Raw genomic sequence first — 25,129 nt, 5'->3', positions numbered from 1 at the left:
GCCCGATCCCGGAACGGTGGGGCCTGGTTTGCCTGGAGCTCATGGCACGAATGAGCCGGACGGGTCCCCAGGGATTATTTCACCTCCTCAAAAAAGACACAGGACAAACAAGTGGAATAAGGAGAAACAGGGCGGCGGGTTCTTCCCGGGCTACCCCGGGAAGGCAGACCCCCACAGCGTGACCGAGGGGCCCGCGGAGTCCGGGCAGCTGGGGAAGCCAGGCGCTGCGGCGTTGTCTGGTGCGGTCATGGCAATGAAGGTGTGATTGCGGAGCTTGCCCGTTAGACTGGAGAGAGGCTCCCCTACCCGAGTGGTCAAGACCGGGTGAGAAAAGCCCAGCGCAGCTCACAGCGGAGCGGTCTGGGATTCGTTCGATCCTGGATGTCCTGTAACACGGGACCCCGAGCAGGTGGCCTTCAGCAGCAAGGTGTTAGCGTGTCATTGGATCATTTCACCCTCCGCCGAGTGTGAGTTGTTTCTCTGCCACATAAAGAAGCTCGTTATGAGCAAAGCAGAAAATAGCTTGGTTGAGTGAAGAAATGGTGTCAGCTTCAAGGTTGAGTCATACACAAAGGTGACCTCCACGTGGCTTCTGCCAAGTTCCTCAGAGACAACAGAGTGATAGTATCCAGCTGTGCCTGGGGAAAGGAGACGAATTTCTTTTCTGTTGAAGACTACGCATTTGCACCTGTCTTTTGGGCAAAACCAGGTGGTATAAATTTCCCAAGAAAAGTTTCAGATTCTCAATAAAATTTTTCAAGTGGGAAAGGAAATTGGAATGAAAATACATACGGAAATAAGTTCCTGGTGAGTTTTTTTTTTTTTAATAAAAATAGCAAACAGAGATAAGATGTAATACCCCAGATGGCCTTTGTCACATGTAACCTGCAGGTGGTTCCCCTCTGAGGCCACCCACAGCCTCAGCCGTCCCCGTCTACGCAGAGCAGAGATGATCACAGACCGTATTCTCGCAGCATCTCTATTTTAACTTTCTTTCATATTCTTTTTTTAAAATGTTTTAAATGTTTATTTTTTTGAGAAAGAGAGACAGAGCGTGAGCGGGGGAGAGGCAGAGAGAGAGGGAGACACAGAATGCGAAGCAGGCTCCGGGCTCTGAGCTGTCAGCACAGAGCCCGCCGCGGGGCTCGAACCCACGAACCGTGACATTGTGACCTGAGCCAGAGTCGGACGCTTAACCGACTAGCCACCTAGGTGCCCCCATTCTTTAATATTCTTAAATTCTTTTAGCTTTTAATGGTCTTGAAAACCCAGCAGCAGGAAAGAAGGAAGGTGTCTCAGGAGCATAGGGGTCATGGGAGCCCGGGGGGGGGGGGGAAGGGTGAGCCCCCTGCCCCCTGCCCCCGAATCGTGACTGTGTTAACCCTTCACTGGCGGCGTCCGGGGTGGTGCAGACTGAGGGGCTGGCCGGTCTGGGTCCCGGTCATGTGGGCACCTGAAATAACCACGGGCCACAGCTGACACATGGGTTCTCAGGAACTGTGTTTCCAGAGGGACCCAGGGAAGAGCTCTGAGGATGTATTAGACCCAAGAGTCGGCTAACCGCGTGTTGTGCACACGCCCCGTAAGCCACGCCCCATTGCGTAAATGTCACCATCCTCATTAATCAGCTAGTCAGACCCGATATTTCAGAATCCTCCACCAAGGTGGTCATCGCCTAAGCACCTAAGTGAGTTTAGTAGCTGGTGGCAGAGTATTTGATCACAGTCCCCAGTGCTTCAAGGAAATGTCTGCCCCCCTTTCTTGCGATGAAGCTCATAGCTTTCCTCGGGTTTCCTTGGTCTTTCTGTGAAGAATTGTCTACTGGTGATAAAATGTTAAGCGAAGCAAGGACACAGCCTAGTGGATCTCACGATCCTTGGCAAAGGTGAGAAATTCGGAAGAGGTGAACCAACACCGGGCTTCCAGCTTCATTGCTTGTAATAACCTGTTTTTCAGGTACACTTACATAATGCTGTGCCTCGGGATAATTGCATCATCTGGTTAAACGAAATCTTTGAATCCCTGCCCACATGATACAACACTTTCCTGTACTTGCTGAGTTGTACAAATGGTTACATCCATTGGAAGTAGATGTGGTCTGCTTTTCAGAAAGAAAGAAGGAAAGAAAGGAAGGAAGGAAGGAAGGAAGGAAGGAAGGAAGGAAGGAAGAAACTTAAGATGCAACCATGAGATAAAGTAGAGAAAGCACCAATGTTGAACCAAAAGATTTCAGTTCTGATCTTTTTAAAAAATTTTTTTAACGTTTACTTATTTTTGAGAGAGAGGGAGAGAGAGAGCGAGCGAGCCTGTCACGGGGCTTGAGCTCACAAACCGTGAGATCATGACCTGAGCAGAAGTCGGACGCTTAACCGACGGAGCCACCCAGGTGCCCCTGGGTTCTGATCTTAATTGTGACCCTCACCTCGCTGGTGACATGTCCTGTGCTGACATTTTCGGGTAGACAGAGTCTGTAGCTACAGAGCCGGCTTGGTGAGGGCATGGGACGTGGTCGCATCAGGGGTGTGCCCGGGAGGCACGGGACTTTCTCGTGGACCCATCCCCGGGCCACGATTTCAGGTGCTAAAAACAACCAAGCCAATGGCCTGTCCAGGTGCTAGACCTGAGCCACCTGAGTCTCACGAGCTCTATGAACCCGCCTCGAATCTCGCTACGCTGCCCAGTCACGACCAGTCCTGCAGTCCTGTCTGCGTCCTGGGAGTCACTTTTCTACTGGTTGCTCTGAGAGTCAGAATCATTTAGAATTTCAGCTGGAACGTTGGGGTGGGGGGTAGGGGGGCCTGGGTAGGCTGGAAGCCAAATTTTGAGCTTTCCCAAACCCATAGAGTGTTGCCTGTGTGCACCTGCCCGACTCAGTTTTACCTTTGCCCACAGTATCCTAGGCATGTGATGCCCTTGGCCTTAGTGCAAGGCCCACTATAGTGAATGTGGGACATAGGCCTGAAAAGAAGCCACCATTTCTTGGCCCCTTGCGTGCCTCCAGGGAGCTGGAGAACAGCCCTGTCGTCCACTTCCTGGCTCCTGATTTAAGTTGGACGCTGCGTTGTTTTCAGTGTCTAGGAGTAAGAGTGTGGTGATGACAGATCTCCTGCAGAGACCCCAGAGTAGAGTCCTGGGGAAGCCCACCTGATTCCCTCAGAGGAGAGGGGACTGTGGCTCAGCAGCTTGGGGTGTAGGGGAGTCGTGCACGTCTGTATTTCCCAACGACACATGTGACCTGATGTTGAGCAGACTTTCCTCGAGGCATATGCACCTGCCTGGTCCTGCTGGGCTGGAGAGTAGGGCAGAGGCCGGGGGTGGTGGGAGATGTAGCTTGAGGGCAGATGGGGACAAGTGTTGGGTGTTGTTTGTTTCACGGACGTCTGTTGACATGGGACCAGTTACAGGTGGTAACATTAGTTACAGGTGTACGGATGGTTCAACAAGTCATACGTTATGCACTGCTCCCCACACCGTGGCTGCCGCTGTCACCACTATCCGTCTATCATCGACGGTATTCCCTGCGCCCGCGACCTACTCAGTGCAGAACTGGAGGCAAATGGACGATCAGGGTGATTGCGAAGCCCGGGATGGAGGCGTGTACGTTATCCTGCAGGTGCTCAGGGAGAGAGCATGAAAATCAGTGGTGCGGTGAGGTGGGCGTGCATGTGCACGCACGTGTGTGTTATCTGTGCACACGTACGTGTACATATATGCTGGGTGTGTGCGTGCATAGGAAAGCTTCCCGGGGAAGATGGCCCTTAAATGTACCTGTAAAGGATGAGACCAAATTGGCTACGTCAAGGTGCTGTTTTCGCAAAATGACGAGACCACCGTGTATGGGTAAAGTGAGGCAGAGCAGCCCTGGGGAAGGACCCCTGTCTGCGAGTCGGCCAGAAAGAGGTTGAAGAGGAACTGGGGGCTCTGAGGGGTCATCCAAGGGACTCAGTCTTTATCCTAAAAAGTAGGGGGAAATCAGCGACTAGGGGGTCAGAGAGGGGCTTGGCCAGCCGTGGCTCGTGAGAGCCCATCCAGATGGCGGTGTGGAATGATCCCGTGCACGTTGTACACGTCGGAGCCACCGTCCGGGACTGTGTAGAAACACGGACTCCTACAGAGCCCTCACCGCCCCCCGGAGGCTGTCCGGGTGCCACCCAGACGGACGTGGCTTCACCCATGCCTTTCGGGTCCTCTGCTGAGAGCAGACCCCAGGTCCACACCATTGCTTGCAGGCTGCGGGCATCAGTCTTGACACCCCAGCGGGGGAGGACCAAGACCCAGTCAGGGGTGGGGGCTGATTTTATTCTGAACATCGTGTCGCACGGAGGGAGAGCCCCTGCCCCCACTGTGCGTCCCAGGTTCACTGACATCACACTGGTCCTCCCCACAGGTGGGATCTCCTGGGACATGGTGGTGCTCTCAGGGACCCTGGCCTTTTCTACAGGGGCTTCTCCCAAAGAAGTTACCCCTGTGAGCCCTGCCCCACCCCTGGCGCGCTCTCTCTCTCGCTCTCCCGCTCTCTCTCTCTCTCTCTCTCTCTCTCTCTCTCTCGACTGCCCCAGTTCCAAAATCAAGGAGTTGATTCTGTCTCGAAGGCTCCAGAGATCTTGGGCCAGCCTCTCTCCAGCTTCTGGTGGTGCCGGGGATACTTGGGGTCCCTGGCGTGTGGACGTAGAGGCATCAGGCCGGTCTCGGTCTCTGGCTGCACGTGCTGTGCCGTGCGTGTGTCTCTTCTCGTAAGGACGGCAGACGTGCCGGATTTAGGGCCCAGCCGAATCCCGTTATAACCTCGTCTCAGCTTGATTGCCTTTTGTGAAGTCTCTTTCAAAATCAGGTCGCATTCACGGGTTTGGGTGTCGGGACTTGAGTGTATCTTTTGGGGGGACACAGACCACGAACACATCAGTCGTGTTAATGCCCCACGGAAGAGCCCAATTCCCAGCCCTTCATTTCTTGAGGGTTTTGTGGGTTTTTTTATACTCTTAGGCCGTTACGTAAAATATTTCCAAGCTAAAGTGTGTTTGCCGTGTGCTTTCGCGTTTGCAGCTTTCCGCCTAATCCCTCCCTGGGAAGACGGGGATCTCGCTGAAGTGTGGCTCCCCGGAAAGCGGTGGTGGGGCTGGAGTCTCAGGCTTCCTGAGAGCCCGCCACAGCCTCCTGGGGAGGAAGGGAGATCACAAGAATAACCAGAAGCCGTGCCGTCGTGGGCTGGGGGAGCCGCACAGAAAACGAGGCACTGTTGGCTCAGAACCGTGGCTGTCCCAGCACTGGACTTCAGGATGTCCCATTGTGAATCGAACATCTGTTCCCTGTAAAGAACTCTTTCTGGAAGTAGCACGTCCTCTGGCCTTCCATACCTAAAAATATGATTTCTGGTTGCCGACTTGGCCCCTTAGTTTGCCAAGGTGATCTCCAGTTACGGGCTGAAAGAGAGGAAGAGGGCGGGGCGGGGAGGGGACCAGCCTTTAGACATCAGTCTTCACCCGTGTACCCTCTGTCCTGCGTCACAAAGCACGTGGCGTCGGGAGGAATGGTGCGGCCTGGCCGCCGGTCCCACTGCGTGCTTTCACTCACCAGTCTGTCCAGCAGATACGTGTTTTGCGTGTACCAGGCACTGGGTGGGCTGGTTTGCAAGACAGACGCAACTCTGCCCTCGTCGAGTCTGTGGTCCAGGGGGAATAAAAGCATTCATCCCATGATCGCACAGACGCCTAAGTATTCCCATCTGAGTAATTCCTTTCGCATCGAGAGCGTCTCCTGGGGGCCTGGCTGATGTGGGGGTTCATGGAAGGCACCCCGGGAGGACTGATGTTGGTTGGAGGAGGGGTGTAATCTTGGCGAAAGAGAGCAGGGGGGGCAATGTGCCCCGGGCGGGGTAACCGGGGGTGGGGGCCCGAGCCAGTGAGGAGCTGAGGTCAGAGGTCAGTTCTGTAGAATTTCATTCGCAGGAAGGAAAGGCGTTCAAGGCATTGATCTGGAAATAGGCCTGAGATTTGTGTCAAAACACTGTGAGTGTTTGGGGCGCCCGGGGGGCTCAGTCGGTCGAGCGTCCGACTTCGGCTCAGGTCATGATGTCCAGGTTCATGGGTTCGAGCCCCCCGCGTCAGGCTCTGTGCTGACAGCTCGGAGCCTGGGGCCTCCTTCCGAGTCCGTGTCTCCCTCTGTCTCTCTGTCTCTCAAAAATAAATAATAAAAAAAGAGAGAGAGAGAAAAGGAGAAGCACCGTAAGTGTTTCTCTGCCTCCATCAGCTTCTGTACACGAGAGCAGTGTTTTCCATCTCGGAGGCCACACTGTCAGTTCCCGAGTTAAGGGATTAATCACCAGCTGAAGGGCTTGTGTGAAACCTGGGTCTCTGATCGGGAGAGCGCCTCTCAACTTGTTATTCTTCAAGGCTGTGCTGGTTCCTCTTGACCTTTTCATTCTCCCATAAAACAGGTAGAGTTCGTTTGTCAAGTTGCACCAAATAACGCCAGGGTTCTCATCAGAATCCAGTTAGATTATTAATCAACGTGGAGAGAATTTCCCTTCTCGGAATTTGGAGGATACTTTTATCTTTGTGGGTTTTTTTTTTCCCCTTGAGCATTGGTTGTCTCTCCATTTCCTGTGTTCTTTAATATTATTCAATAGTTTTATAATTAAATACTTCATGATAATTATTATAGTTGTATCTTAAACAGTATCATTTGAGAGCTGCATTTTCTTAAAGATTTTTTTTAATGTCTATATTTATTTTTGAGACAGAGAGAGACAGAGCATGAACAGGGGAAGGGCAGAGAGAGAGAGAGAGAGAGAGAGAGAGAGAGAGAATCCCAAGCAGGCACTGCGCTGTCAGCAGAGTCCAATGTGGGACTCGAACCCACAAACCACGAGATCACGACCTGAGCCAAAGTCAAGAGCCAAAGGCTCAACTGACTGAGCCATGCAGGCACCCTTCTTTCTAGAAAGATTTTTTAAGTGCTGGATCAATTTGTTAAGTAATTATAAAACCTGTAAGATTTTTAATTTTCCCTGAGTCACTTTTCTGACATTATCTTTTCCTAGGATTGGTGCATCTCACCCACAGCTTCAAATTCAAAGCCCTAAAGTTGTTTATTATCGACTCTGAGAATCCCATTCATTTCTGCTCTCCCTGGAGCTGGGCCCTTTCTATTCCTAAGTATTTGCGCTGCGTCCTTTTCAATTGATTATTCTTTTTTTAAATTTTTTTTTTCAACGTTTATTTATTTTTGGGACAGAGAGAGACAGAGCACGAATGGGGGAGGGGCAGAGAGAGAGGGAGACACAGAACCGGAAACAGGCTCCAGGCTCTGAGCCATCAGCCCAGAGCCCGACGCGGGGCTCGAACTCACGGACCGCGAGATCGTGACCTGGCTGAAGTCGGACGCTTAACCGACTGCGCCACCCAGGCGCCCCTCAATTGATTATTCTTACCCACGTGTATCACTCCATTGAGTTTTTCAAAATACACTTTTCAATTTATTTGTCTTCTTTACTGTATCTTTTTTCTCTCATGAATTCTGATTTTCATTTTCAGTATTTTCTTTCTTCTGCTTTCCTTGAGTTTATTGTCCTGGGGCTTTTCACCCTTATTCCATAAGTTATATGCTTAATGCATTAATTTTTAGACTCCTTTCTAACAGAAGCATTGGATGCTGTAAACATCTCTCTAAATTTTAACCTGATAGCATCCCACAGAGATTGAGAAGCAGTATTTCTTTAAATCTCTCAAATCCGAATAATCTCCAGTTTTTACTACGATTTATACATTATTAAATATTTACTTATCAATAATATTGAGTAATTTATATTATATAAGCGATTAGACTATATTTTTAAAATTTCCAATCATGTGGGGTTGTTAAGTGATAGAGTAAAAAATGGTCTTTATGGTGCAGTAAGAAAAATCAACCTATATGGTAGCAACTACTTAAGAGATTATTTTTTTGGATAGTTTACTGATCTGTGCTTTGCAGCCTAGGTTCCAAGATGGTCAATTTTTTTTTAACTATTCCACGTGTACTTGGAGAAAATGCCCGGTCTGGAGTGGTTGGATGTTGAGCACTATATATGTTCCTTAGGTCAGCTTTCCCAAATGTATTATTTAATTATTCTAATGCTTGCTGAATTTTGTTTTTCTGTGTAATCTATCCTGTATTGAGAGCTATGTTAAGACATGACAATGGATTGGTCACATGACAATGGATTGGTCAGTTTCTCCTCTTAGTTCTGTCCATTTCGGGTTAGTGTATTTTGAAAGTGTATTATTTGGTGCATGCAGGTTTAGGGTTATTGAATCTTCCTGGTGAATTGAATGTTCTTCAATATATAGTGATACTGTATCTTCAGATGCTTGTTGTGTATTTCGTATGGGGCTAATGTTGTTTTACCAGCCCTCTTTTCATGAGTATTTGCCTGGTCCGTCTTTTGTCATTCTTCCGTTTGAACCTTTCTATGTCTGTTGTTTTACACGTGTCTCTATAGCTACATTTGTTTTAAACCGGTTTAGCGCTCTTTGTCTATTCACTGAGAGTGTAGCCCGTTAATGTTGATTGTAATTTTTTATATATTTTGATTTATTTCTACCCTTTCAGTTTGTGTAAGGTTTAGTTTGATTTTGCCTTACTCGCAGCTAATTAGCCTGCTACTGTTTGGGGGAAGGAGACATAAGCTTCAAGGATCAGAAAGAAGGGACTTCATGGTGCAAGGAGCAGACAGTGGCATGAAAACCGTATTGGCACTGGGTTCCTTTGCCCCCAAGTTCCATTGGGCCATCTTAGGCTGGAGGGCGGATGGATCCCGTGCTCACTGTCAAGCCGCATCCCTGCCAGAAACACAGAGTTTGAGGGGCCTGGTATTTTGTAACGAGTGGTAGCAAGACTGCTCTTTGTCTTGGAGAAAAACATGACTTCATCCCTCAAGGATGTCTGCTCCCAGAACAATCCCGAGCACTGGCCTGGGTTAGGAGTGGGCAGTGCCTTATGTGTTTCCCATACTCAGCAAGAATGAAATCAAGAAAGCAGAGCAGAGACATTCAGGGCCCATGGTGGCCGCGCCCTCAGCGAGACGTTGGAAGATGTTCACGCTAGTTCCCGTCCCGCCGTCTATGCTACTTTTTAAATCAAGACGTCATTTATAACTTACGTCAAGGTATACACGCACAAATTGTGGAACGCTTTGATCCTTTATGCGTCCGTAAGTGTTTTGTTCTACCCATAAGTTCCATCGTCAGATTTCTCAGCCGGTTTACCTGGAAGTGACTTTATATTGCCCGTATTCTGGAAAGGTATTTTGCAAGGCAGAGGCTTTGAAGTCAAAATGGTTTCCCTCAGCGCTGTTTACTTACTATTCCACTCTCCCGTGGCTTCCAGTAGTGTCATTGAGATGTCAGTCGACACTCTAATTGATGTTCCTATGTAGAAAACCTGTCTCTCCTTATGGTTGCTTTGAAGAAGCATTCAGTGGATTTAATATGTATTTAGGTATGGATTTCTTTTTATCTAATCCTCCTTGGGATGGGGGGAGGCTTCATAAATACGAGGATTGGTGTATTCTATCAACTCCAAAAGCTTCTCAGCCATCGGCTCACCTCTTTGAATAACATGTATCTGGGTCTTTCTCAGAGTACGACTCAGAGGCACTCTGGATTTTTCTCCCTCTGTCTTCCACATCTCTTAAACTGGCCTTCGTAGTTCTTGTCTTCTTGACTTTCCAGTTTGCACGTTCTCACTTATCAGATCTAACTTTTCCTTTATTAACTGTTTCTTGGATGTGGTCTAAACCACTGTTTATCTGTTGAGATTTTAATTTAAATCATTGTAGTTTAATTTTTTAAAGTAGCCTTCACGCCCAATACGGGGCTTGAACCTACAACCCTGAGCTCAAGACCTGAGCTGAGATCAAGAGTCAGACACCCAGCTGACTGAACCGCCCAGGCACCCCCAGTTTAATTTTTTTAAGCTCTACTTATGTTAACAAATCTGCTTGATCGTTTTATAATCTCAAGTTCCCTTGTTAATACTTTCAGTCTTCTTTTTTTGTTTTTTAAACATATTTAACGTATTTTATATCATTTACACAAAAATTTCAACCTCTCTGTCTTTGCAAGTCTGATTCCGCGGCTCATCATCTCTGCTGCCTCTCGCTCATGGTAGCTATTTCCTCGCATATTTATGATCGTAAATCGGGTCCCTTGGGAGGTTTTCTGTTTGAGCTTTGAGACACGCTTAAAGTAATTTCTCCAGAGTCCTTATATTTGCTTCTGCCTGGTCCTTGGGATGCTACAGTCTGGGACCATTAAAAAGTAAATTTTTGGCTTGGAGTTTTTCAAGCTGGTAGTACATGTGGATTTTGTTCTGGAACTAACCGTGAGCTGCAGGAGGCTGGCCTTCGCTTCTTACAGTGCTCACGCCTGAATACGCAGGTCCCCTCCCAGCCGTCCCCCTACAATCTGCTCTGTGGGGACCCTGACTTTCAGCAGAGTGGCTCAGACCTGACCTCCCACCCTGAATGGCCCCAAGCTCTCTCCAGTCCTGTTCTCCAGACCCTGCTGAGACTCGGGTCTGGGTTACAGGGATTGACATCCACCTCCGGGACAAACATTGCTTCCTCTTAGGGAATATCTTCTGAGCCTCAATTTCTGCTTATATTTGTGTTCCCCTACGTACTATTGGATCAGCCATGCTTTGAAAAAAAAGAGGATTTCCTTCTTGTTCTATCCAGCATCTTTGTGTCTCAGGAAGGCTCCCTCTGCATACGTAACCTGCTCTACTAGGAAGAATGGCACGCCACCTCCCCAGCCGCCCCCTTGCCACCTCCCCAGCCTCCGCCAGAGGCTCCCTGATGAGGAAGGTGAATTCCAGGCACTAGGGGCCTTAAGCCTTGTGGCTTTTAGTGTCGCCGAGAATTTCTCGTATGTGTGCATCTGGTTCCCATCTCCGATATAGGTGTTTGGTGTTTGGTGTTTGGGATGCCATGGATGTCTATGAAATATTGTTTAAAAGATGAACATTTCTCGCTAAGAAAAACTTCTGGCAAGATTTGACATTCTCCTTTGTACCCATTCCAGGTCTTGAGGGACTTTTCTATTTTGAGGATTTTTTTTTTCCTTTTTAAGTTACAGAAATCCTTCCTGCTATAGTTTTCACCTGTTTCCTCTTTCCTGTTGACTCCCTTCCTCTTGAAGTTCCTCTGTAACTTGGGCATCGGCTCGGGCTGACAAGAAAAAGCCCCCGTGCCTCTATTCACAGTCGGGTTTTCTCACATGCCGTTAGACCAAACGCTGTGTTCACTGGTGAGCCTGTTCACCGGCTGTCGCCATCACAGAGGGTCACTGGGACTTCTGTCTGGGGATGACAAGTGTGCCTTAATCTCTGTGGGCAGCATAACAAAGCACGGCAGACCGGAGGGCCGCAAAGAGCAGGCATTGATGGCCCCACACTTCTGGAAGCCGGAAGCCGGAGACGGAGATCGAGGTGCGTCGAGGGTCAGGCTCCCCTGACTCCCGGAGGGGAGTTCTGCCTCGCCTCTTGCACCACTCCGATCCCTGCCACCCTTGTCACGTGGCCTCATTGTGAGGACATCAGTCACATTGCATTAGAGCGCATCCTACTCCGGTATCCCCTCATCTTAACCAGTTAACATCTCCAGCAACCCAGTTTTCAAATAAGGTCACATTCTAGGGTCCTGGGAGTCGGGACTTCAACATATTGTTTTAGAAAGGCACACAGTTCAACCCGTAAGAAACCAACATGTAAACACTAGGAAGGTCAACCCCAGGGTTTCTGCTGGTGCTGTCGCCCCCCAGTGAAGAATGCCCCTTTCCCCCCTCCCCCACGTAAAATACCGACCATTAGAAAAGACCAAGCACGTTACAGCATCTACACGAAATGTTTTCCAACTGCTTTTCTCAGCCACGTGCTTGGGTCCCTTCCGCTGTTTTGTGTAACAAGCCTCACTTTGGTGTCCCTGTGCTGACTCGTGAGTAAGCTGACCTTTAAGAGGAAAGCTAGATACTCTGCACCAAAAGCACAGCCATAAGGAGGCCCAGGGAGGCCAGCAGACTTCTGTTTGTGAGATGCTGTGTCCACAGGATTCTGGCCTCGTGCCACGTCTTGACCAAGTGTAATCATCTAGGGAAATGAGGGTCCTAGCCTGTCACCGTCTTGCTTGCCACTCCCTTCTTTGATTTCTTTTGGTAAACACCTAGTAAAGTGCCTGAGATACTGCTGGGAACTCGCTGATATGCAGACCTTGTGGGACCCTTTTGTCTTACGTACGTTTAGACACTAGGTTCGGCGCCCTGAGCCGCATAAGATGGGATTCGTTGTGTCCATTCTGCGGATTTCATAAGTGTGTTATATAGATGAACAGTGATGTAGGCCCAGCTGTTGACAACCAGCACATCTCCGAAAATAGTCAACGTAAAACCCCTTAAACAAACGTGTGGAGGCCTGAAGATCGTAGCCGCCCTGAGTATCTCCGAGTTGGTGGGCGGGGTGGGCAGAGAAGCCAGGAGTCATCATCTGGTGTCGTAAGTAACATGGGGAGCCCCGGGGAAGACTCCCTAACACCGCCTACAGCGTCAGGGGGTTTGGGGAGACTTCCCGGCAGCGACCCAGCCCTGCGCCGTGAAGTGGGAGAGGGGTGCAGCCAGTGGGTGGAGGCGGGCGGGCAGGAAGGGCGTCCCGGGCAGTGACCACAGCACGTGCGGTGTCGGGGACACCGGGAGCTCGTGCTCATAGGGCGCGTCGGCGTGGCCCAGCCCGAGTTCTGGGGCAGGGAAGGTGGGGGACAGTGGCAGGGCAGAGGGAGCAGTGACCAAGAAGAGCGTGGCCGTGCAGCTCTGGAGTCTGTCCTTCTTCTGGAAGAGCTGGGGACCTGTGGTGCATGGGGGTAACTTGACCCGCTTTGCTCCTAGAAAGATCATTTTAGTAGCAGGATTGCAGATGGGCTGTGATGGATGGGACCCGGCCTGAGATTACTGCATTCTGGCAGGAACCGATGAGGGCCCAAATCACGTGACCGATAGCAAGGGCTGGAAGGGAGGCGGGGGGAGGAGTGAAAGATACTGAGAACGTCTCGCCAACACGTCTCTGCACGTTGGAATCTGGGAATAAGGAGGCACAGAAGTGAGTGTCAATCTTGCCTCCTGGTTTGGGCAACGGGGTGCACGGGGCACTTACAGAAGACGATACGGTTCAACAGGCAGCTTTCAGATGGAAATTCTAGAAGTGGGGGTCTGCTTCCTTCCTAGTCACCATCGCTAGTTTTCTGTGTGACACTCGTCAGCGCCCCAGCCTCCCTCCATCCCCCCCCCCCCCGCCATGACACACAGGTGTCTCCAAACACTGCCAGACGTCCCCTTGGGGGACAAAGCCTGACGCAGTTGAGGACCCTGTTCTAGAGGCTCAGGGTTTCAGGAGAGGAACAGCGCACAGAAACATGACTCAGGGGTTCGACGTCTGATACGCGTTCCACGGAGCAGCCCGTCCCACGGCCAGTCAGCTCTGTGACACGGAGCACGTGTGCGAGCGTGTGTGACATGTGTCCAGCCCTACGTCGGCACGTTCCCAGGAGTATCTTGTCCAGTTTCCTCTGCTGGGGCGCTTTTAGACTCTCTTGAATTGTATTTTCATGTCTTCCTTTTATTTCCTTGAATGTATCCGATGTCATAATTTCACATCCCACATCCGGTAAATCAGGGCACGTCTGATGCCACGGGCAGCTGTCTTCCTGGTCATGCGCTCGGTGGCCATGAGCTCGTGCTCCCTGGAGCTGCATCTGAGGGAATTCTCGAAGGCTGGGTCTCATGGGGATTTCTCTAGAGGGCCTTGCTGTGTGTTTCTGCTGGGCACCTCGGGTGAGAACTAGCCAGGATCACTTGAGTCTGCGTTGCCATTGTTGGGTGACCCAGAGAATGCATTCGGGCCAGGAGGGGCTGTGTGGGCACAGAGGCGCCAGGGGCTCGTTCTCGCCCTCCCCGTCCTGTGTCCTGTGCCAGTGCTCTGTCGAGAGCCCTTGTCTGTAGGAGGAATTTCCGTCCACCTTGCCCTGAGGGCAGAGCCCTGCCCCACCCCGACCCCAGAGGGTGGCGTCCCTCCTCTGGGCCCCTCGCTGCTGTAAACGGATTGTCAGGATAGCAAACCTGGATGTGACTCTTGAGTCCTCTCCCCCCTCACTCATCACATCCAGTTGTAACTGGTTTGTCGAACAGACTTGGCTTGTGATCAGATCCAAACACACCTTCCGATGCTCGATGCTCGTCCAAGTGAACCACAGGGAGACTCCTCACCCAGCCTGTGCACACTAACAGGACAGAGGCCTCTCTCTCTGGAAGTTACCTGGAATTCTTACCTCAGCTCTGGGCCTGCTGCCACACCACTTCTGCTTCAGACAGGGTCTCCGAGACCCCCACACTGGCCCCTTTCCCACGTGGCCATGCCTGATCTGTAAGACATTTTCTCGCATCCTTCCCCCTACAAGCCCTGTGAACACAGGCCCGCTCTCTAAACGGCCCCGCCCGAGCCGCCCGGAGCAGGGGCCACCCCGTGGCCCTCTCGATCCCAGGCCTGAGCTGCGGCGTCCCCAGCAGATCACAGCTGTCACCGTGGGGCTTGAAGCAAAGAAGATGCCATCCCCCCACCCGGTCCTCTGGGTGGAAGGGAGGGAGGGGTATGACAGCACAGACTTTGCCAAAGTTACCTTCCTTCCAGAACCCTCTCTCCTTCCTGTCCAGGGTCTGTTCTGTCCTCAAGGAAGGCGGGGCTCCAGGGTCGAGCAGACCTTACTTGTTGTCTCGAAATTCTGAAACATCATACCTCATGTGTCTTGGGGACTTGGTAGGAACTTTAACTTTCCTGACTCAGTCATGAAACCCTGTTCGTTGTAACTTCTCGATAACCCTGTTCTTCCGCAAGCCGGGACCCCACTCCCTCTGTTTGCCCGGGAAATGGCTCCTCATCCTTAGAGGTGACCCCAGATGCCACCACCGCCTCCGTGGCTTCTCCAGCTAGGGTTGACTTCTCATTTACCTCTGCCCCCGCGTCTCCTTACGCCTTTCTTTCTCCTTGCATCAAACCCGCATCGTGTGTGTTCGCTCACCTTCTCTTCCTCGTGGCTGCGAACTTGTGCGGGCCACGAGCCACAGCCCTTTTTTGTATTCCTGAGGCTGCTGACGGTATCGAGCACTGTGAGGTGTTCCGCAGTCCCCTGGGGAACTGAGGTGAATGCACGTGGCCAGTCCGGCGTTCTCTTCGAAGCAACAACCATGCAGCATTCAGTCCCAGGCTTCCGTGTTAAGTCAGGGGAAAACTTAAGATAACCATGGCGGGGTGGGGGCGTGCCGATCAGCTTTGTCTTCTCTTCAAGATGTCCCCCTCCTCCCCGCCATCTGGGCGTGAGCCTTTATTAAGTTCACCCTTCCCCCTAGTATTTAGGGGGAGGATCATTTAGGCCCGGGTTAAAGAGGACCCTGACCTCCTATAGATTTGGTGGTCTGGAGGTATTCATTGTATTCGTGGAAATGGTGGTAAATGTGGTAGTAAACGATTTCTAGAGATTACTTTTTAAATGTGTATTTACTTACTTTGAGAGAGAAAGCATGCACAAGCAGGGGATGAACAGAGAGGGAGAGAGAGAGTGAGCACGAGCAGGGGAGGGGCATAGGGAGGAATAGAGAGAGAATCCCAAGCAGGCTCCCTGCTCTGCGCCGAGCCCAACTCTGGGCTTGATCTCACCACCATGAGCTCGTGACCTGACCTGAATCCAAGGAGTTGGACGCTTAACCGACTGAGCCACCCAGGCACCCCTTTAGAGATTTTGATATACTTGCTTTACCTGGCTAAAGACACAGGCAAACAAATATTCTAGCAATGAAATCATGTCTATAATTGAACATAGGAAGGCTTTTTATTTTTTTCTTCTGTGACGTCCAAGTTCACTAGAACTGTTTGCACTCAAGTGTAGGGGGAATCATGAGCATCTCATGAGGCATTTCCTTTCCAATTCTGTCACACCAGGTCAAAATGCTCTTGTGGTAAAACACAGGCCTTGATTTAGGCTGGCCCTGAGGCTTTTGTCCTCGCCAAGCAAGGAAGTGGCCATGTCCGCATCCTGACTCTAAACTCTGCGCTTACGCCACGGAGCCTGCGACATCCGTTGAACCCCAGAGAGCGAATCTGCCCTCACATCTTCGCCCAGATGCAGCATGAAATCACCGTTCCCACTGGGGGCATCTGGCCTCCATACTCACTTTAGCCAAGATAGCCCTCCCCGGGGTTTTAAAATTTTTTTTTTTCAACGTTTATTTATTTTTGGGACAGAGAGAGACAGAGCATGAACGGGGGAGGGGCAGAGAGAGAGGGAGACACAGAATCGGAAACAGGCTCCAGGCTCCGAGCCATCAGCCCAGAGCCTGACGCGGGACTCGAACTCACGGACCGCGAGATCGTGACCTGGCTGAAGTCGGACGCTTAACCGACTGCGCCACCCAGGCGCCCCCCTGGGGTTTTAATGCAACCTATCGTTTAGCCAAGGGGATGACGGGACACGTGGATTTTTCACAAGCTTCCGGCCACAGAGCAGTAGTTGTCACACAGTGTATGCGTGAATGTTTCTGGACTTCTCAGGGCACTGGTGGCAGTATGCTCCTGAGATTGTTTGACCTTGTTTTAAATTAAAGGTTTTGTTTGTGTGTTTGTTTGTTTTGTTTTACATTTTAAAGATGTTTATTTATATTTGAGAGAAAGCAGAGACAGAGGGAGGCACAGAATCTGAAGCAGGCTCCAGGCTCTGAGCTGTCAGCATAGAGCCCCACGCGGGGCTCGAACTAACCAACCCTGAGATCATGACCTGAGCTGAAGTCAGAAGCTTAATCATCCGGGACACCCAGGTGCCCAGACCCTATTTTAAACGTTGACTCAACATGTGCACATTGCACAAGAGTAAAATCGAAAAGGCTGCACAGAGCTCTGAGCTCAAAGATCTGAAACTGTCCATAGCTCTCTGATGAGCATTTCTTAAAAAAAAAAAAAAAAAAAAAAAAAGTGTGTTCCCCTTTAAGGCAACCCCCCCCCACAGCCCTACAGCCAGCAGCTGGCCTCTGAGAGCCCTGCCTCAGGACACTGGCTGTGCCGGGCCTAGTAAGTCATCCGTTTGAATAATTTTCTATATATGGAGTCGGAGGTCATGGAGAACGGATATGCCTTTGTTCTCCAAGCACTGCCAAGGGAGGTTTCCCCAGAGCGCGTGCGGATCCGTTCATCCCCGGGGAGTGAGTCCCGGGGCTGCGGGGCCTGGCGGGGCCGAGGAGAGGTGCGGGGCTCACTGGGAACGCTCACGGAGCCCCTGGGATTTGGGGCTCAGTTTCCAGGCATGTTTGCTAATGAACAAAAGTTTTGTCCGGCGCAGGAGAGCATTATGCCCAAGTGTGTATGTGGCTGTTTTAAGGAAAGGAAACACCCTCAAGCTAGAGAACAGCCCCGCAGGCCAGCGGAGCAGAACCGAGGGCAGGCGCCCGAGACGCCGGGCCCAGCACCGCCCGCCCGGGGCCCCGTTCGGTCCTCCTCTCAGTCCTCCTCTCGGTCCTCCGCCCGGTCCTCCGCCCGGTCCTCCGCCCGGTCCTCCGCCCGGTCCTCCGCCCGGTCCTCCGCCCGGTCCTCCGCCCGGCTCGCTAAGCAGGCACCGCCCAGGGCGCTGATTGGCGTTGTGGGCGGGGGGCGGGGCAGTGCGCCGGGAGTGCTCCCAGGGAGGAGGAAGAGGAGGCAGGGCAGAAGCCCCGGGGGGGGGGGGGCGGCGGGACGGTGGCCCTGATTGGTGGTAGTGGCGGGGCCCAGGGCAGGGGCGGGGCTTCTCGGGACGGGTCCTCTCGGGGGCCGAGGAGGAGGAGGAGGAGGAGGAGAAGGAGAAGGAGGGAGACCTTGGGGCTGCAGGCGCTGATTGGTGGCAGTGACGAGGGGCGGGGCAAGAAGGCGGGCGCTGATTGGTGGCTGATGGAGGGCGGGGCGGGTTGGGGCGGGGCTGCGCGGGGCTTGTCCTCGCCAGGTGGAGAGGAGGAGGAGGAGGGAGCATCTGATTGGTCGTAGTGGCTGTGGGCGGGGTGGGGCGCGGCCGCCCACAGCTGGTTCTCACGGGCTGGTGGCTGCAGCAGCAGCAGCAGGAGTAGGAGGGAGCATGTGGGGCGGCGGGCACTGATTGGCGGTAGTGGTTGTGGGCGGGGCGGGTTGGGGCTGGGCTGCGCGGGGCTGGCCCTCGCCAGGTGGTGGTAGCAGGAGGTGGAGAGGAGGAGGAGGAGGAGGAGGAGGAGGAGGAGGAGGAGGAGGAGGAGGCATCTGATTGGCCGTAGTGGCTGTGGGCGGGGCGGGGCCGCCAAGGGCTGGTCCTCGCGGGGCGGTAGCAGCCTCGGCAGCAGCTGCAGCCGCAGGAGAAAGAGTAGGAGGGAGCATGTGGGGCGGCGGGCACTGATTGGCGGTAGTGGTTGTGGGCGGGGCGGGGTGGGGCAGGGCTGCTGGGGGCTGGTCCTCGCGGGGAGGCGGCAGCAGCAGCAGCAGCAGCAGCGGGAGGTGGAGGAGGAAGAGGAGGTGGAGCTGGAGGCCGCTGGGGCAGCGGGCACTGATTGGCGGTAGTGGCTGTGGGCGGGGCGGGCTGCCCGGGGCTGGTCCTCGCAGGCTGCAGGGGGGGGAGGAGGAGGAGGAGGAGGGAGGAGGGAGCGCTGGAGCGCCGGCCGCCGTGGCCGGCTCGGCCTGCCCTTTGTGCCCGCAGCCCGCGCCCCGCGCCGATGGCCGCCGCGCCGGGCTCCCTGGCGGCGCGCACCCGCCCGCGGACCTGACCCCGCGCGCCTGGGATGCGCCGGGAATGCGCGTCCTCCGGGCCTGCGGCTCCTCCCGGCTGGGCGCGGGGCGATGGACCTGAGCATGAAGAAGTTCACCGTGCGACGGTTCTTCTCCGTGTACCTGCGCAAGAAGTCGCGCTCCAAGAGCTCCAGTCTAAGTCGACTCGAGGTAAATGCCGTCGCCTCTGTGCGCGCAGGTACCCGGGTCCCCGCCGCGCCCTGGAGGATGCTGCGGGTCTCAGAGCCATTCCGAGCCCTTTCTATTGTCACATGCACGGTACCCACAGTCCCATGTCTGGGAGTTAAAGTTTTTTGAGAGCTGGTCCGGTTTTTCTAAAATCGAACGCTATTGTTGGGACTTAGTAATAACTGGACCGGTCCTCGGGCTCTCATCGGGGACGAAACTCTGCCCCTGTGGAATTTCTAACTCATTTTGTTCCCGGGTCTGCGCAGGATGCGGGTCAGTCACCGTGCCCACATAGGTGCTCCGGGTAAGGGGGGCGTTGGGATCCGTGCGGCTGGGCTGTCGCTCCCCCGAAGTCCAAAGTACAGAACCTCCCCGGCGCTCCCCTCGGCTGTGGGTCGGGGTGGATCGGGTTTATGGTACGGTGGCCCACAGCCACACAAGTGCTCCCGTAGCGGGCAGATGTTCTGTACTCGAAATCCGTGTAGCGTTGACCATATGTATATATATATATATATATATATATATATATATATATATATATACATATATAAAGGTAGCAGTAGTATCCCCTCCCGCCAGTCTGAAACGATGCTCAGTAGTGAAGTGCCTGATGCAATATCCCTGCAGCTCCGGGTTTGATATAGATTCGACCTGAAACCCAGAGGACCCTGAAAATTAATGTCCTTTTCTCCTGTCCCTCATCTTGTCATCTTTGGGTTTCCAAAGTCATCTGTGGACAGTTCTCTGATGTGGTTTTTATTTCAGCAATCAGATCTTCTTCTCCTTATCCCGGTGTTCCAATTACATCGTTGAATCTATAGATGACCAAATGGTGGAACCCTGTTTAAGTAAAACAGAGACATTGTGATGTTGGGGGGAGGGGCTGGCGACACAAGCTAGCGTTTCCCTTCGACATTGCCCTGGCCTTTGCCACAGGGCTGGCGCCCATCTCCGTTTTTGTTTGTTTCTAATGAAGTCGAATCAGTTGGAACAATGTCACATTTTTCATGTTGGCCTTCTTTGTCCAGCTGCCATGATACCGATACGGGCGTGGGTTGTTACAATTAAGAGATCTTTAAGCAAAGCTCAGGGGTAGACATGAATGCAACAGGGAATTACTTGTATAAAAAGTTTCCTTTGCGGTATCACCGAGTCAGAATTGGACTAGATGGGAATCTTTGTGGCTGGGCTCTGAGGGTAAAACAGATTTTTCAAACAAGTACAACTGTTAATCAAATAATGGAGGAGGGCTTGCCTTAAACCTCACATTGACAGAAATTAAACATATGTTCATTGAGATAAATCACTTTGCTGGATCTCAGGCACTTTAAAAAGCTAAAGCTGATAAGAATAGAAACTCAGAACAGTATTTACCTTTATGCCTAATAAGTTTTTATTCATCAAATGCCAAGTTCATTATACAGCTCCTTGTCTCCTTCCGTTTCTTGTCCTTGCCTCAGGGAGGCACACGGGTGAGCCAACTCCCGGGGCTGTTCGGGAAGAAAGGCAACAGATACCAGGCTGAACTAGCGGAGGGTCAGCGATCCTATACAGCATGATATACACAACCTCCCGTGTCATTGCTCAGCAAAGAGAACCAGGTTTTGAAAGTACCTCAAAAAAAGAATATAATGGGCGCCTGGGATGGCTCAGTGGTTGAGCGTCCGACTTTGGCTCAGGTCATGATCTCACGGTTCATGGGTTCAAGCCCCGTATCAGGCTCTGCTGACAGCTCAGAGCCTGGAGCCTGCTTCGGATTCTGTGCCTCCCTCTCTCTCTGCCCCTCCCCCGCTTGTGTGTGTGCGTGCGCGCGCTCTCTCTCTCTCTCTCAAAAATGAATAAACATTAAAAAAAATTAAAAAGACATGGTGAGAAACCAACAGGGGAATATAAATGAGGTTTCTTCAATGTGAAAATAAAATTTCTAAAAACAATAAATACACCGTCGGCTACGTATGTCCTCTGACTAGAAAGGGATGTGATTGATCTATCAGCACGTAATCAATGAGCACTTCATACAGTCTGGATGCTGGATGCTGGACAGAAGCATTAATAGAGAATGGGCAGCCCAGATAAAGTGCTCTGTTCTCTACAAATGCCTTCACCTGCGTCTTAGGAAAAATCGTGTAGACGTGTGTTACTATCCTCAGTCTATCGCTAGGAGGATCTCCCCCCAGAACTGAGGATCTTGATGAAAGCTTACCAGCCGATTGATTCTGCAATTGCTTTGTAAAGACCTAGTATTTGTTCAGCCCTTTTCTCAGCATTGTGGATCCAGAAACCCTAAGTCCTGGAAGTCCTGGCCTCACGGTGCCTCCACCTAGTGGGGGTTCTAATAAGTCGCTGACCCTGTGCTTTAGTCCAGTAACTTTCAGATTCCGATCCAGCTGCCTTTCTTTTTCCAGAGAAGGCTGTTAATTTGTTTGCGTATCCACAGCAGATTATAGGCCAAGAAACGCTCATCCAAAAAAAAAAAAAAAAAAAAGTTAAATTTCAGAGGGGAGGTCTGTCCATAGTTTGAGGTTGTGTGATAGGACATATAAAGCCTTAGCATGGATGTATATTTCCTGTTTGGACTAAAGAAAAAGACAACTCATTTTGTAAACATGAACATATTGTTTTAATTGTCTCTGTGAAATTTATTTTGTAAAATATACACAGAGACTGAACAATTTGGTTTTTGAATTCAAAATCTGGTGACATAAACAGGAAAGTGACTGTAGCTACTTTAAGGGTAAAAACACTGTTATTTTTATTAAAACAGCCATCAGGGAGAGACGTGGTCTTAATGTTTTCGTACTTGGTTTTAAATTTAACCTCACTTTAATCTAGAATCCAACATTTGGTAAGCTCTAACCAACAGACAAGCCAGATTACTTAATCAGACTTGGAAACAGTTTATGAATTACAGCTTAAATATTTTTGTAGTGTCTCAGCATTGCACCAACTAAGATGACCAGGATAGTTGACTCTGGCTGGAATGATTCTGGGAGTTTCTAAATGGAAAGTGGATATCTTTCCTAGACTTCTTTGAGCATGCCAGAGAAAGGCGTCAAGTCTCGGTGTCTGCCCTTCACCCTGATCTCAGGGCATTGACGACACTGCCCGAGGATCTCAGCACCTTCCCGGAAGGTGCACCCGTCTCCTGATTCAGCAGCCCATTTTACAGATGAGGAAACGGAGCCCAGGGAAATCCAAAGGGCTTGCTTTATGGTCCTGGCCCCTAGAATGTTGTAAAGGACGCTCTTGCTATAACGACGTGTGCTATCATTCTGGGTTGTATGGTTACTGGAGTTTACCAGGTGTTAGACGGGACTTGAAGGAAGGCTGTTGTAATCGTTACAAGGAAATTACCCTGAGGGAAATTGGGATGTTTTGGAATGTGCCCCAAACCTAAGATTCTTCTAGAGAACCTTTTTTGGAAGTTAGAAAGTTCCAGGTGAACCTGGGCTTTGTGTCGCTGTCACCTGAATTGGATTCTCAAGACCACCTTTCACAGCAGCTGGCTCCTTACACTCTGTGAGCGTCCTTTCCCTGCACCGTGAGACGGGAGAGTAGTTCCTGCCTCAGGGGGTTAAAGTGGCCAGCGTGAGCTGTCGTGAAGACTTAACACTGCTCTGGATGGTAACACTGCAAGTCAAGAGTTGTCAGCTATGGATACAGATCAATATTTTCTGGGTTTATTGACATTTTTCCTATTGCCCAGTGTCTCCTGCCTCTGTGTGCACCTGAGATTGCCCCTACGGCCTGCGGAACCCACGGCTTGTGCTATCTCAGTACACTCTCAGCCTGGTAATTAAGAGTTCAGATGACCTTCCTGTGTGACTAGGGGAAGAAAAGGCCAGAGATTGGCCCCATTCGCTAAGATGAAGTTCCCGTCCCCTGGCTGGGATGGCGATGTCCCTCTATCCTTATCTTACGTACCGCGCTATGAGTCAGCTGTACCGATCCGTGAACCCGTTACCGGTTCGGGTTCCAAAGCCATGGCATCATGAGTTGAGGTGGCTTCTAGAGTCAGGAAATGCCCCAGCATCAGTGGCCCGACTGATGGAGCTTTGGGAAGGAGTCCTCCTTGGCTGGGCCTTCAGTTCCCCAGGAGAGACCCCAAAGCTCCAGTGCCTGGCTTGGGGCCTGGGGAAGGTTGAGAGGGGTTGGCTAGGAAGGGCGTTGAGTGCCTATTTTTTTTTAAGTTAATAAAACGTGATATTATGTACTGAGTAAGCTTTATCTACCAATTGGCCAAAGGTATCAATACTCAAAGTCAGTCACTTAAGGAACAGTCATTTTGTTTGGAGTCATCAAAGCCAGGGAGTCGGTTCTCTTTGACTACCTGTCATTTCATCTGTCTTTGACATTTTTGCTGAAAGACGATTGAGGGTGAATGACAAGGACACAATGTCCTTTAGCTGGGAGACGGATGATGGTGAGCGGTTAAGCGGAAGGAGAATTTCATTTATTTATGTGTTCACTCAATTGTTCACACAACTCCAAGAATTTTGAGCATCTACCATGTACGTTGTGCTAAGCAGTTGGTATATGATATGATCTTTATATGATCTCTGCCCTCCATGCACTTAACATCTAGTGGGAGAGGCATTCTTGTGAACGGAAGCCCTACAGCGTGGAAGTTCTGTGAAATGACCAGCATCACCGGACTTAAATGGTCTTATTATACCGATTGTCAATTCGTTTCCATTTCCCACGGTCGAAGGTAACTGAGCGCTATCTGTGAGTATTTTTTAATTGCTTACCCCCTTTTAAAGGGAAGCATGATGTGCCGATAAAGTAACTGCTGAGGGACTCTCACCAAGTACTGTGAGCGTTGTTGGCTCTAGCCATGGAGAAAAAGAAAGCTTCCTGGAAAGTCAGACATTAAGGCTTCTTCTTGGTGCTTGATAGGTAAGCTCTTCTTCTAGATCTTGGGTGGTTTCCCGGAAAACCATTTCTAATGAAAATAATTTTCAGGTGCCTTCAGTAAAGGCACCCAAAAGTTCTATGTTAAGGCTGATTTTTTTATTGGGCTTTCAGAACAACAAAAGGCAGAGACGACCACAATAGATAGTCCGTATTGATGAGTACTTCATTTGCTTATCGTTCTGCTTATGTATGTTTATTCTATTTAAAAAAATTTTTTTTAATGTTTTATTTATTTTTGACACAGAGAGAGACAGAGTGTGAACAGGGGAGGGGCAGAGAGAGAATGAGACACAGAATCTGAAGCAGGCTCCAGGCTCTGAGCCATCAGCACAGAGCCTGATCAGGGGCTCGAATTCACAAACCGCGAGATCATGACCTGAGCTGACGTCGGACACTCAACCGTCTGAGCCACCCAAGAGCCCCTGTTTATTCTATTTTAAAGACACTAAAATTAGGGGCACCTGGGCGACTCAGTTAAGCAGGTCAAGAACTCACAGCTTATGGGTTCGAGCCCCGCATCGGGCTCTGTGCCGACCGCTCACAGCCTGAAGCCCGCTTCAGATTCTGTGTGTCCCTCTCTCTCTGCCCCAACCCCGCTTGTCTCTGTCTCTGTCTCTCTGTCTCTGTCTTTCTGTCTCTCTCTCTCTCAAAAATAAATAAATAAGTATTAAAAAAAATAAAGACACTAAAATTTCTTTGTGCTCATTTTTTGTGATAAGCCTTATATCTGCAATTTCAATACAGAATTTCTCTCCTTACACGGAAGGAAAGTCCCCAGAGTATCATTGCTTGTTCAAAAGTATGTGAAAAGACAGCCGAAAATATTGAGATCTCACCCAATTGTCTTTTTTCACCTCGTTTACACCTTCTTTCCGTAAATCTGCGGGCAGGCAGTCCTTCTGTCGCATACCCCAATACAGCAAAGGAGGTTTCCCTATGTTTTTCCTGCTTTCACAAGCCCAGGAAAGAGCTGAACACCGACTAAGGGAAGGACGGGGTCTCAGTCCACATCATCTGACTTATTACCCAGGATTTCACTCTGTTCTTTGCATGAGAAACTGCATGAACAGTGTCCCGGATGTGGGCAGATTAGCAAGTGGGTAGGAGACGTCCGACCTCTCGGATGCAGGGAGGGAGGTGGAGAGAGAGAGAGGCTCTGGGGCTTGAACCGAGAGTCATGCTAACCAGTGTTGTGGGGGTT

At 50.9% G+C, this 25,129-nt stretch overlaps 1 protein-coding gene across 9 annotated transcripts in view; it reads left to right on the top strand.

The window, feature by feature from the left end:
* The window catches only part of RPS6KA2 (ribosomal protein S6 kinase A2), a 235,120-nt gene that overhangs the window by 109,956 nt on the left and 100,035 nt on the right, over nucleotides 1-25,129 (top strand). Inside the window, exon 1 of one of the 9 annotated variants that reach the window (XM_030316766.2) lies at nucleotides 18,836-18,993. The exons of 7 other annotated variants lie outside the window; for them this stretch is intronic. In XM_030316766.2, the coding sequence (XP_030172626.1) occupies nucleotides 18,895-18,993 (99 nt within the window). In that variant the 5' untranslated portion in view covers nucleotides 18,836-18,894. Of the gene's footprint in view, nucleotides 1-18,835; nucleotides 18,994-25,129 lie in introns of those variants that run through there. One more of the 9 variants, XM_030316772.1, reaches the window with a different exon arrangement.

The sequence above is a fragment of the Lynx canadensis genome, chromosome B2 (genome assembly GCF_007474595.2).
Source record: "Lynx canadensis isolate LIC74 chromosome B2, mLynCan4.pri.v2, whole genome shotgun sequence".
Lineage (NCBI taxonomy): Eukaryota > Metazoa > Chordata > Mammalia > Carnivora > Felidae > Lynx > Lynx canadensis.
This window is presented reverse-complemented; position numbering and strand designations above follow the sequence as displayed.